General features: G+C 40.1%; 1 protein-coding gene across 1 annotated transcript in view; it reads left to right on the top strand.

Annotated features, from left to right (window-relative positions):
- Positions 1 to 13,841, top strand: part of PDS5A (PDS5 cohesin associated factor A) — a 156,311-nt gene that overhangs the window by 91,440 nt on the left and 51,030 nt on the right. Inside the window, exon 16 of the mRNA XM_017854266.1 lies at positions 3,398 to 3,513. Coding sequence (XP_017709755.1) covers positions 3,398 to 3,513 — 116 coding nt within the window. The remainder of the gene's footprint in view (positions 1 to 3,397; positions 3,514 to 13,841) is intronic.

Genomic DNA, 13,841 nt, shown 5'->3' with positions numbered 1-13,841 from the left:
TCAAAAGGAAAAGATGTACAAAGAGGAAAGGGGTAATATATGGACACAGTGTTTTTTAAGCTCTCTCATTAGTTTATTTTAAAAATCAGATTGATAAATTATAAGCATATTGAAAATAGAGCTTAATCTTTTGATATTTCTTAAGAGTACTTAAACAATATATGCAATTAATAAATATATACTAGTAGTAGTAATATACATTGCTACTATAGATTTTATCGGAAATTTCCAAAACATTGTCATGCATACAGACAACTATTTGGTTTTGTTTTGAAACTTTCTGCCAACTGTCCTTTCCTAAAAGGTATTGTTATGAGTGATTACCTCAATGTAAGATTGTTATGTGAGAATACAAAAATGTCACTTTAAAAGCTGTTTATCTAGTATTAGTGTTTATATATGTAGGTGTATTTGTGTTATTGTATTTAAATGATTGTGCATTCTTCTTTTTCCCTCAGCACTTTAAAAATTCTATGTTTACATATCATAATTGTCTTTTCTAATGCCTACTTTTTTCACTTATTAGTGACCTTTTCTAAGGCAGTGGTAATACAGTTTGCCTAGCAGTTTTCCAGTAGTCATATTGTTAGATAATCTGTAACATATTTTTCTTAGGTTAAAGCAACTTAACTTTGTACTAGAGGGGAAAATAATCCCCTTTTAGGGATATTTTCTCCCATAAGATTCTATTTAAATTCAGATTTAAAATGTGAACCTCTAGTTTAAAGGAAATTATGTAAGGGATTAAGCACTGAATATTTTTCTTTTCTCTAATGCTGAAATATTGCCCAGCTAATTACAGCTTGTTACAGTGAGTTAGACATCTGCTAATGACTAAGAAATTTCCTTCAGAACCTCAGTCCTTTGGACTTAGACTATTAACAAATATCTATGATATCAAATTTAATGTAACCTTTGTAATTCATATCAAGATATAACTGAGTTTAATAGAAATCTTTTCTCCCTTTGTTCTGAACATTTCACTGAAATATATTTTTATGAGAAAATCTTATAAATAGAATGATATAATTTGTTATTGCTTTTGTAGTTTAGAATGCATATTTAATGTTCATTATCTCCTCAGCCAAGATACCTATTTGTGCATTTTTATAATTAAAAGCCTTGTTCTTAAATATCTTTCCCAAGGGTCCAGCACATTATAAATTTAACTCTGTCTTTGGAGAAGTCAGTTTCTATAATTACTAAGTCCTCATCTTCAGAAACTTCCAGCAAGAATGTCTTTCTTGGTAGGAACATTTGATCTAATACCATAATCTTTGCTTTTTTTTTTTTTTTTTGACACAGAGTCTCACTCTGTTGCTCGGGCTGGAGTGCAGTGGCGTGATCTCGGTTCACTGCAGCCTCCACCTCCTGGGTTCAAGCGATTGTGCTGCCTCAGTCTCCTGAATAGCTGGGGCTACAGGCATGTATCACCACGCCTGACTGATTTTTTAGTATTTTTAGTAGAGATGGGGTTTCACCATCTTGGTCAGGCTGGTCTCAACTCCTGACCTCAAATGATCCGTCCACCTCGGCCTCCCTAAGTGTTGGGATTACAGGCATGAGCCACTGCGCCTGGCCTAATATCATAATCTTTGAGCTTAAATGGATTTAAGCTTTTTTGTTTGTTTGTTTGTTTTCTTTTTTTGAGAGAGGATCTGTGCAGCTGTGCAATCTCAGGTGGTCACTGCAACTTCTGCCTACCAGGCTCAAGTGATCCCCCCCACCTCAGCCTCCTGAGTAGCTGGGACCACAGGCATGCACCATCACGCCTGGCTAATTTTTTGTATTTTTTGGTAGCAACAGGGTTTTGCCATGTTTCCCAGACTGGTCTCAAACTCTTGAGCTCAGGCAATCCACCTGCCTTGGCCTCCCAAAGTGTTTTAATTACACGCGTGAGCCAGTGCGCCTGGCTGAGAGTTACTTCTATTATTGGGGTCATCTATTAGCCCTCCATAATTATATGTCTAACTTATAAAAAAAATTGTAGGGGTGTACAGGGTTCTCATTTATCCTCTATCTATGTTCTTCCAGAACTGAAAAATTTTGCAAGTATTTATATATGTATGAATATGTTTTTGTTTTTGTTTCTTTTGAGACGGAGTTTTGCTCTTATTGCCCAGGCTGTAGTGCAGTGGCATGATCTTGGCTCACCGCAGCCTCTGCCTCCCGGTTTCAAGCAATTCTCCTGCCTCAGCCTTCCAAGTAGCTAGGATTACAGGCATGCGCCACCAAGCCCGGCTAATTTTGTATTTTTAATAGAGACGGGATTTCTCCATGTTGGTCAGGGTGATCTCAAACTCCCGACCTCAGGTGATCCACCCACCTCGGCCTCCCAAAGTGCTGGGATTACAGGTGTGAGCCGTCCGCGCCTGGCCTGAATATGTATTTTTTAAAAAACAAATTAACTGGCCAGGCGCGGGTGGCTCATGCCTGCAATCCCAGCACTTTGGGAGGCCGAGGTGGTTGGATCACCTGAGGCTGGGAGTTCAAGACCAGCCTGGCCAACATGACGAAACCACGTGTCTACTAAAAATGCAAAATTAGCCGGGCATAGTGGCGCACACCTTTAATCCCAGCTACTATGGAGGCTGAGGGAGGAGAGTTGTTTCAATCCGGGAGGCAGAGGTTGCAGTGAGCCAAGATTGCGCCATTGCATTCCAGCCTGAGTGACTGACAGAGCGAGACTCTGGCTCCAAAAAGAAAAAAGAAAAAATTAACTGAAACAAAACACAGTATTCTGTCAAATTATGAAATAATTAAAACCAATAAAGCATACCCATAAAAGTACAAATTGTTTTTATTCTAAATTAGAGTGTTAAAATGGTTGCAATAGGCCAGGCGTGGTGGCTCACACCTGTATTCCCAGCACTTTGGGAGGCCGAGGCAGGCGGATCATTTGAGGTCAGGAGTTCGAGACCAGCCTTGCCAACATGGTGAAACCCCATCTCTATAAAAATACAAAAATTAGCTGGACATGGTGGCCTGTGCCTGTAATCCCAGCTACTCTGGAGCCTGGGGCAGGAGAATTGTTTGAACCCAGGAGGTGGAGGTTGCAGTGAGCCGAGATCGCGCCACTGCATTCTAGCCTGGTCACAGAGTTAGACTCCGTCTCAAAAAAAAAAGGTTCCTGTATTAGCCAATAATTTTCATCAAAGAATTGTGAGGCAAGGCTGTGTTCACTCAGAAACCGCATCATACACTTCTTTTCTCTGCTGTCCAGATTTTGCAGTCATTGCTCGGTGGGTGTAAAATTTTTAGTCAGGGTCTGGAGCAGACAATTCTTAACCACTTATGCTGGTTTTGAATATTTCAGTTCCTTCTTTTGGCCTACAGTCATTTTCTTTTCAAAATACGAAAGCAAATCACATTTTGGTAAAACTCTTTTCTTCTATAGAGAGAAATAGCCCGGAAACTTGCAAATCCTAAGCAACCAACAAATCCTTTTCTAGAGATGGTCAAATTTCTGTTGGAAAGAATCGCACCTGTGCACATTGATTCAGAAGCCATAAGGTAAGCCAAGAAGTATATTCACTCAAAAATAGATAAGAATCTGAAACTACAATTGTTGTTAATTTAAATTCTGGGCTCCTAAAGATACCTAAAACCTCCGTGTGTCTCTTTTAATCACAGGGGTGTACATCATTCCAGTTGAAGGGAAAGCCTTCGCATTTTATGATCTTTGACTTTATGTAATGCTTTCTGTTTTAAAGAGTTCTTGTGTTTATTTTAGCTTACGCGTTCTCATTAAAGAAAACTTAGAACAAAGAGAAAGACAGAAAAGGAATATTTTAGATCTGTGTTACTGTTGACCAACCTCTCAGTTTTCTTAAGCATTTTAATGGCCCTGTAATATTCTCTAGTACATACTATACCACTGTTCATTTAATGTATGAGAACAGAATGATATATTGGAAAGAGGACAGGATTATCTTTAGACAAATTTGGTTTCAAAACATAAGTCTACTTTGTGGCTTTGGATAAAGTCTTTGAATTTCATTTATTTTCAACTTTAATATGGGCATAAAATCGTGGTGGAAGATTATGTTAATTTGAGATAGTATATAAAGGTAAGCAGCCTGGCATCATAGACGTTAGTTAAGAGCTATTGATTTTTTATTACGTATTCTCATGATTTCAGACTTTTCAAACTTCTGGTAATGCTTTTCTCTTGCACCAATCATTTTTCCAGTAGATAAGCTATATATCTTTCCATATTGAGTTACCGTGCAGCACTTGTTGGTTCTTTTTCCAAACAACTTAGAATTCAGAGATCAGTTCCAGTGCCCAAGCTTCACTGTTTATTTCACCTTTGGTGAATCACTGACGTGGCTGTATTGAAATGCTGATTGTCATTTGCTAGGGCTTTCATAACAAAATACCCCAAAGTGCCTAGCCTGAACAAAAGGAATTTATTTTCTCACAGTTCTGGAGGTGTAAGCCTGAGATCCAAGGTATCAGCAATTTTAAATTTTTTTCCTGAAGCCTCTCACACCTTCATTTGCAGATGGCTTCCTTCGCACTATGTCCTCTCGTGGTCTTTTCTCTGTGCACCCAGCATGTCTATGTCCTAATCTCTTATAAGAACAATAGCTATATTGGATTAGGCCCCACCCATTCAGTCATATTTTACCTTGATTATCTTTTCAAAGGCCCTGTCTCTAAATACAGTCACATTCTGAGATACCAGGGATTAGAATTAATATGAATTTGGGAAAAACACATGTCAGCCCATAACATAATAAATGTACATGTATTTGGGCTATGTCTGATAATTTAATACATTTATACAGTTTGTGAAGATCAAATCAGTGTATTGGTGATATACATCACCGTAAATATTCATCTTTATGCTAGAAACATTCAAATTATCTTCTAGCTATTAAACTACAGTCACTCTCCCAATCTCTAAAACACTAGTTGTTCTATATTAATTAACCTCTCTTCATTCCCCCTTTCTCACCCTTCCCAGCTTCTTTTAGCTACGTGTCTACTGTGTCATCATGAGATTCACATTTTTAGCTCCCACATATGACTGAGAATATGCAATATTTGTTTTTTTGTTCTTGGCTTGTTTTATTTAACGTAATGAGCTCCATTTCCATACGCATTGCTACAAATGGCAGGATTTCGTTCTTTTTTTATGGCTGAATAATTTTTCCTTGTACATATATACCACATTTTCTTTCTTCATTCGTTGATGTGCACTTAGGTTGATTCCATATTGGCTATTGTGAATAGTGACACAATAAACTTAGGAGTGCAGATATCTCTTCAATATGTTAATTTCCTTTTTAAAAAATATATACCCAGTAGTGGAATTTCTAGATCATATGGTAGATCTAGTTTTAGTTTTTTGAGGAACCTCCATACAGCTTTCCTTAGTGGCTATGCTAATTTACATTCCCAACAACAGTGTACAAGGGTTCACTTTTCTCCACATCCTCGCCGGCATCCGTTATTCCCTGTCTTGTTGATACAAAGCCTTTTTTTTTTTCTTTTTTTTCTTTTTTGTTGGAGTCTTGCTTTGTCGCCAGCTAGAGTGCAGTGGCGCCATCTCAGCTCACTGCAATCTTCGCCTTCCGGGATCAAGCAGTTCTCCTGCGTCAGGCTCCCAAGTAGCTAGGACTACAGGCACGCACCACCACGCCCAGCTGATTTTTGTTTTTTAGTAGAGACTGGGTTTCACCATGTTGGCCAGGATGGTCTCAATCTTTTGACCTCATGAACTGCCTGCCTCAGCCTCCCTAAGTGCTGGGATTACAGGCGTGAGCCACTGCACCTGGCCTCTTTCCACACTTTTAAATTGGAATTTTTGTGTGTGGTTTTGATTTTTTGTCTGTCTTGTGTTTTTTTGTTTTGTTTTATTATTTTGCAGTTGAGTTGTTTGAACTCCTTACATGTTCTGGTTATTAATCCGTTGACAGATGGATAATTTGCAAATATTTTCTCATTCTGTGGGTTATCTCTTTGCTTTTTTTATTGCTCCCTTAGCTGTGCAGAACCATTTTAGCGTAATGTAATCGTATTTTTCTATTTTTGCCTTGGTTGCCTATACTTTTGGGATGTTAACACAAACAAACTTGGCTCAGATCAACGTCTTTAAGCATTATCCTAGCATTTTCTGCTAGTAGTTTCATCCACTAGGTCTTAATCCATTTTGATTTATTTTTTTAGAGAGTGAGGGATAGGGGCATATCACTGATGAACGTAAATGCAAAATCCTCAAAATACTAGCAACCTGATTTCAATAACACATTAAAAATATCATTCATCATGATAAAATGGAATTCATCTCAGGGATGCAGGGATGGTTCATAAATCATATATAGATAAACATGATTCATATGAATGGAACCAAGAATAAAAACCGTATAGTCATTTTAATAGGTACTTTAAAAACATTCAATAAAATTCAATATTACTTTATGATAAATACCCTCAACAAAATAGGTATAGAGGGAACATACCTCAAAATAATAAAGTCCATATGTGACACACCCACACTGAACATTGTGCTGAATGGGGTAAATTGGAAGGCTTTCATCTAATATCTGGAATAAAATATGGAAGCCACTTCTGGCACCTTTGTTCACCAAATTACTGGAAGTCCTGGCCAGAGCAATTAGTCAAGAGAAAAAAAGGCCATCCAAATTTAGCAAGAAAGAAGTCAAATTAGCCTTGTTCGCACATGACATTATCACAGAAGAAGCTAAAGACTCCACTGAAAAACTGTTAGAACAGATAAATGAATTCAGTATAATTGCAGGATACAAAATCAACATACACAACTCAGTAGCGTTTACATATGCCAACAGCAAACAATATGAAAAATCAAGAAAGCAATCTTATTTACAATAGCTACAAAGAATATTAAATACCTAATAATCAACTTAACTAAATAAGTGAAAGATCTATTACAAGGAATACTTTAAAACGCTGATGGAAGAAATTAAAGATAACACACAAAAAATGGAAAGATATTCCATGCTCATGAAATGGAAGATTTTTTTAAAAATATTTATTTATTTATTTATTTTTTTCTTTTTTGAGACGGCGTTTGGCTCTTGTTGCCCAGACTGGAGTGCAATGGCGTGATCTCAGCTCACTGCAGCCTCCACCTCCCGTGCTCAAGCAATTCTCCTGCATCAGCCTCCCAAGTAGCCGGTATTAACAGGCATGCACCACCACACCCGCCTAATTTTGTATTATTAGTAGAGACACGGTTTCTCCATGTTGGTCGGGCTGGTCTCAAACTCCCGACCTCAGGTGATCTGCCCGCCTTGGCCTCCCAAAGTGCTGGGATTACAGGCATGAACCACCATACCTGGCCAAAATTAATCTTGTTAAAATGACAGTACTACTCAAACTAAATGGAATTTCTATCAAAATACAAATGACATTCTTCACGGAAATAGAAAAAACAATCCTAACTTTTACATGGAACCACAAAAGACTCAAATAGCCAAGCAATATGAGGAAAAAGAACAAAAGCTGGAGCGATCACACTACCTGACTTTAAAATATACTACAAAACTACACTAACCAAATCAACATGATACTGGCATGAAAACTAGACACATCTAAAGGAACAGAATTGAGAACCCAGATACATGTTCGTGCTTTTTTGGCCAGCTCATTTCCAACAGAGGTGTCAAGAACATACAAGGGGGGAAGGGATAGTCTCTACAATATTGTGCTTGGAAAACTGACTAGCAGAAGAATGAAACTAGACCCCTATTTCTCATCTCTCAACATATAAAAAAGTCAAAATTGACTTTTTTTTCTTTCTTTGTTTTTGAGACAAGGTCTTGTTGTGTCACCCAGGCTGGGATAGAGTGGCATGATCATAGTTCACTGCAGCCTTGACCTCCTGGGCTCAGGTGATGCTCCTCCCTCAGCCTCCAGAGTAAATGGGACCATAGGCCCATGCCACCACAACTGGCTAATTTTGTGAACGTGCTTTTTTTGTTTTTGTTTGTTTGTTTTGGTTTGGTTTTGGTAGAGACTGGGTTTTGCCATGCCGTCCAGGCGGGTCTCAAACTCCTGGACCCAAGCAATCCACCCACCTTGGCCTCCAAGAGTGCTGAGATTATAGGCATGAGCCACCAAACCCAGCCCTTTTTTGTTAAGATTTTCTTTTTTTTTTCTCTTTCCTTTTTTGGATATGGGGTCTCACTCTGTCGCCCAGGCTGAAGTGCAGTGGCACAGTCCTGGCTCATTGTTGTGTAGGCTCAAGCAATCTCAGACCTCAGCTTCCTGAGTAGGTGGAACTATAGATGTGCATCACCATGCTCAGCTAATTAAGTTCTTTTATAGAGAAGCAGTTTTGCCATGTTGCCCAGGCTGGTCTTGAGCTCCTGGGCACAAGCAATCTGCCCACCTTGGCCTCCTAAAGTGCTGGTATTTCAGGCATGAGCCACCATACCTAAGTCTTGTCTTGTCTCATCTCTTCTCTTCTCTTCTCCTTTTTCTTTCTTTTTCTTTCTTTCTTTTTTTTTTTGAGAAGGAATCTTGTTCTGTCACCCGAGCTGGAGTGTGCAGTGGCATGATCTTGGCTCACTGCCACCTCTGCCTCCTGGGTTCAAGTGATTTTCTTTTTTTTTCTTTTTCTTTTTTTTTTGAGACGGAGTCTCGCTCTGTCGCCCAGCCTGGAGTGCAGTGGCCGGATCTCAGCTCACTGCAAGCTCCGCCTCCCGGGTCTACGCCATTCTCCTGCCTCAGCCTCCCAAGTAGCTGGGACTACAGGCGCTCGCCACCTCGCCTGGCCAGTTTTTTGTATTTTTTAGTAGAGACGGGGTTTCACCGGGTTAGCCAGGATGGTTTTGATCTCCTGACCTCGTGATCCGCCCATCTTGGCCTCCCAAAGTGCTAGGATTACAGGCTTGAGCCACTGCGCCCGGCCTGTTCAAGCGATTTTCCTGCCTCAGCCTCCTGAGTAGCTGGGTCTACAGGTATGCGCCACCATGCTAGGCTACTTTTTTGTATTTTTAGTAGAGACGGGGTTTCACCATGTTGGCCAGGCTGGTCTCAAGCTCCTGTGCTCAAGCAATCTGCCCACCTCGGTCTCCCAAATTGCTGGGATTTCAGGCATGAATCACTGTGCCTGGCCTAGAATTTTGAAAGAAAGGATTGAGGTTAATATAAAATCATTCTAAATATAATCCATTTCCCTCCCATACATATGTCCATATACCCTGACATATGTGTGTTACAGTTAGTTAATGGTCTATAGGTAGTAGATGAAAATGAAGTAGTCATTGTAATGATGGCTGGAACCCAGGTAAAAGTAAAATTTTAAAAAGGAAAGGGTTGAGGACTGAATCCTGAGGGAAATTAGCAATTAAGTGGCTGGCAGAAGATAATGGACTTAAATTTTTTTTTAAGTTTTAAGCAGACATAGTCAAAAGCAGAAAATTGGGAAAGAGTTTTATCACAGAAACCAAAGTGGGGCTAGGGAGGAGTCAGATGGTATCCAGAAGTTGATTAAATACTAAGAATCATCGCCTGGATTAGGAAATGGGAAAAAATCACAATGACCAGAGCAGTTTCTGTGGAGTAGCAAGGACAAAGCCAGAATACCATGGATTCAGAAGGCATAGGACAGTCTTTCCAACATCTACATCATGGTACACAGAGAAACTGATCAGTGTTACTTAGGCAGAGAAGACTGCTGAGTCTGTTTTTTACTGACCCAGCTCATCAGAAAGCCACTAGGTACCACTTGGCTACACTGAGGCTTGAGCGTGTTAAAGGGATACATAGCCTTGTCACCCTTCTAAACCTGCTTAGGAGATAAATTGACAGCACAAGTGGGGACAATCAATGCAGAGAGCACCAACCTTATATAAAAAGCAAAGGAGGGCCAGGCATGGTGGCTCGTGCCTATAATCCCAGCACTTTGGGAGGCCAAGGCAGGCGGATCACAAGGTCAGGACTTTGAGACCAGCCTGACCAACACGGTGAAAACCCCGTCTTTACTAAAAATACAAAAATTAGCCTGATGTGGTGGCACGCAACTGTAGTCCCAGCTACTCAGGAGGCTGAGGCTGGAGAATCACTTGAACCTAGGAGGTGGAGGTTGCAGTGACACGTTATTGCACTCCAGCCTGGGTGACAGAGCAAGATTCCGTCTTAATAAAAAACAAAGGAGAAGACTGGGTGTGGTAATCCCAGCACTTTGGGAGGCAGAGGTGGGTGGATCACTTGAGTCCAGGAGTTCAAAACAAGCCTAGGCAATATTGGCAAAACCCCATCTCTACAAAAATACAGAAATTAGCAGGACACCAGGGCATGTGCCTGTGGTCCCAGCTATGTGGGAGGCTGAAGTGGAAGAATGAGCCCAGGAAGCAGAGGTTACAGGGCGCTGAGATCACGGCACTTCACTCTATCCTGGGCAACAGAATGAGACTGTGTCTCAAAATAAGACAAAAACAAAAAAACTGAGCTAAAATCAGAGTTTGAGCCTCAAAAGAAAAGTAACAGAGAAAAATAAGATGATGGAAAGGGAGTAAGCTTGAAGAAGAATCTTCTGCTGTTGTTTTTGGCTAAATAATTTTGAATATTTAAATACCTTGAAAAGGTGCTAGCTGAAGGTCGGGTGCAGTGGCTCACACCTGTAATCCCAACACTTTGGGAGGCTGAAGTGGGCGGATCACCTGCAGTCAGGAGTTCAAGACCAGCCTGGCCAACATAGTGAAACCCCGTTTCTACTAAAAATACAAAAATTAGCCAGGTGTGGTGGTGCGTGCCTGTAATCCCAGCTACTCGGGAGGCTGAGGCATAAGAACCACTTGAACCTGGGAGGCGGAAGTTGCAGTGAGCCGAGATCGCCCCATTGCGCTCCAGCCTGGGCAAAAAAAGCGAAACTCCATCTTTTTTTTTTTTTTTTTTTTTTTAAAGGTGCTATTTGAAGACAGATTTCAGATAAGGGAAGGGAAGTATAGGTGTGAGGGAGCAGCATTCCTAAGGAAGCAGAGTGGAAAGAAGGACATCTCAGCCTATGACAGGACAAAATAATACACACAAGTTAGAGGAGGTTATGGAAAATTAGAAGAGTTTTCACTCAAGGCTTCCATTACTACTCTCCCTTCTGTTCAAGATGAAGTTGTTCAGTGGGAGTATTTAGACTTCGGTTGGAATGGTGAAGATTTGTAACAGTGGTTGTATAGCGTAGACTTCCCTAGCAGTTTTGAAGAGGCAGTTGGATTGGTGATCATCTTTTGCATCTTGATAGCCCTGTGAAGTATATATTATTTATCTAATTTACAAAAGAGAAAAAATACTTTATAAGAGGAAGGACAGTAAACCTGGTTTGAAGACTTTGGTCTTTCACTTATAGGTGATTACCAGCATTACAATGATAGCAGAGATTATGTCTCTCATTTCACGCTGTATTTCTCAGGGAGACCTCAAGACTTGGCACGTGACAGGTAGTTAATAAATACTTATTAAATAATCGTATGCATGGACCCTATCATAGGTATTCACGTATTTATGAATTTTTTTGAAACACACTTGAAATTTTGTTAAATTCAAGCAATGTTTACTAGGATTTCTTAATAAAAAGCTCAATCTGGAATAATTTTCTCAAATTGAATAAATCTTTAAAATACAATGTCAGAGCTAGAATTTCCAGAAAACATATAGGGTAGACAAAGATTTCTTAGAGGGCACATAATAGCCACAGACTAGGAGAAAATACTTGAAAAGTATGTATTTGGTAAAGTATTATATCCAGGCTATATAAGGAACTCTGACTACTCAATAAGACAAATGACTTTGTTTTAAAATGGACAAATTTGAACAGATACTAGATAAGATGGTAAATAAGCACAAGAAAGGACAGTTAGTATTAATACGCATTTGGGAAATGCAAAATCGGATTTTTACAATTTTATTTTATTTTATTTTATTTATTTATTTATTTTTTGAGACAGAGTCTGGCTCTGTCACCCAGACTGGAGTGCTGTGGCATGATCTCAGCCTACTGCACCCTCCTCCTCTTGAGTTCAAGCCATCCTCCTACCTCAAGTAGCTGCAACTACAGACACACACCACCACGCCTGGCTAACTTATTTTTATTTTTGTTGTTTATTTTTTTGGTAGAGACGGGGTTTTGTTACATTGCCCAGGCTGGTCTCAAGCGATCCTCCCTCCTCAGCCTTTTCAAAGTGCTGTTATTATTGGCATGAGGCAACGTGCCTGGCCTATTTTTATTTACTTATTTTGACACAGGGTCTTGCTCTGTCTCCCAGGTTGGAATGCAGTGATGCAATCATGGCTCACTGCAGTCTTGACCTTCTGGGCTCAAGCAATCCTTCCACCTCAGCCTGCTGAGTAGCTGGGACTACAGGGGTGTACCACCACACCTGGCTAATTTTTGTATTTTTTGTAGAGACGGGTTTTGCCATGTTGCCCAGGCTGGTCTGGGCTCAAGTGACCTGCCCTACTCAGCCTCCCAAAATGCTGGGATTATAGGTGTGAGCCACTGCGCCCAGTCAGAATTCAAATTATAATGAGAAATGCCACTTACTCACTAGAATATTTAGAATTAAAGATTTTAACCATACTAATTGTTGGTGAATTGGAAAATAGTTTCTTGTTACTTTAAATGTACATACAACATTACCATCCAACCCAGGAATCCTAATACTAGATATTTGTCTAAGAGGAAAGAAAACATACATTCCCTTGTGTTTAACTGCTTTCAGCAGCTGTATTCGTAATAGCTATAAATCAGAAATACTCAGAAGTTCATCAGTGGGTAATTGGATATTCATTATGATGGAATACTCAGCAATAGTAAGGAGTAAACTACTGATTATATGCAACAAGTTGGATAAATCTCTAAAGTATTAGCATTATGTCACATGGAAGATATCAGACACTACATACATGAAGTTCTAGAAAAGTCAAAACTATAGCGACAGAAACCAAACCAGTGGTTGCCAGGGTGAGGGTAGGGAATTGACCACAGAAGAGGTTTAGAGCAATATTTTGTGGAGGTGAGAATGTTTTCTCTCTCTCTCTCTCTCCCTCCCTCCCTCCCTCCCTCTCTCTCCCTCTCTCTCCCTCTCTGTCCCTCTCTGTCCCTCTCTCTCCCTCTCTCTCCCTCTCTGTCCCTCTCTCTCCCTCTCTCCCTCTCCACAAAGAGATACCACTTCACATCCACTGAGATGGCTATAAGTAAAAAGACAGACATGTTGGTGAGGATGTGGAAAAACTGGAACCTGTCATATTCCTGGTGGGAATATGAAATGGTGACACTGCTTTGGAAGACAGTTTGGTAGTTCCTCAGAAAGTTAAACATGGAGTTAACCATATGATCTAGTAGTTCCACTCAAGTGTATACTCAAGAAAAATAAAAACATGTTTATGCAAAACCTGTACATAAATGTTTGTAGCAACATTATTCATAATATCCCAAAAAAAATGGAATTAACCTAAATATCCATCAGCTGATGAACAGATAAATAAATTTTCCTGGCTGGGCTCAGGGGCTCATGTCTGTAATCCCAGAACTTCGGGAGGCCAAAGAAGGCGAGTCACCTGAGGTCAGGAGTTCAAGACCAGGCTGGCCAACTTGGCCAAACCCCGTCTCTACTAAAGGTACAAAAATTAGCTGGGTGTGGTGGTGGGCACCTGTAATCCCAGCTACTCAGGAGGCTGAGGCAGGAAAATCACTTGAACCCGGGAGGCAGAGGTTGCAGTGAGCCGAGATCATGCCACTGCACTTTAGCCTGGGCAACAGAGCAAGACTCTGTCTCAAGGGGAAAAAAAAAATCTTAATTCCATATACTGGAATATTATTTGGAAATTTATTTAAATGATGCTACACT

Source organism: Rhinopithecus bieti, unplaced genomic scaffold (genome assembly GCF_001698545.2).
Source record: "Rhinopithecus bieti isolate Rb0 unplaced genomic scaffold, ASM169854v2 scaffold_2339, whole genome shotgun sequence".
NCBI classification, from domain to species: domain Eukaryota; kingdom Metazoa; phylum Chordata; class Mammalia; order Primates; family Cercopithecidae; genus Rhinopithecus; species Rhinopithecus bieti.
This window is presented reverse-complemented; position numbering and strand designations above follow the sequence as displayed.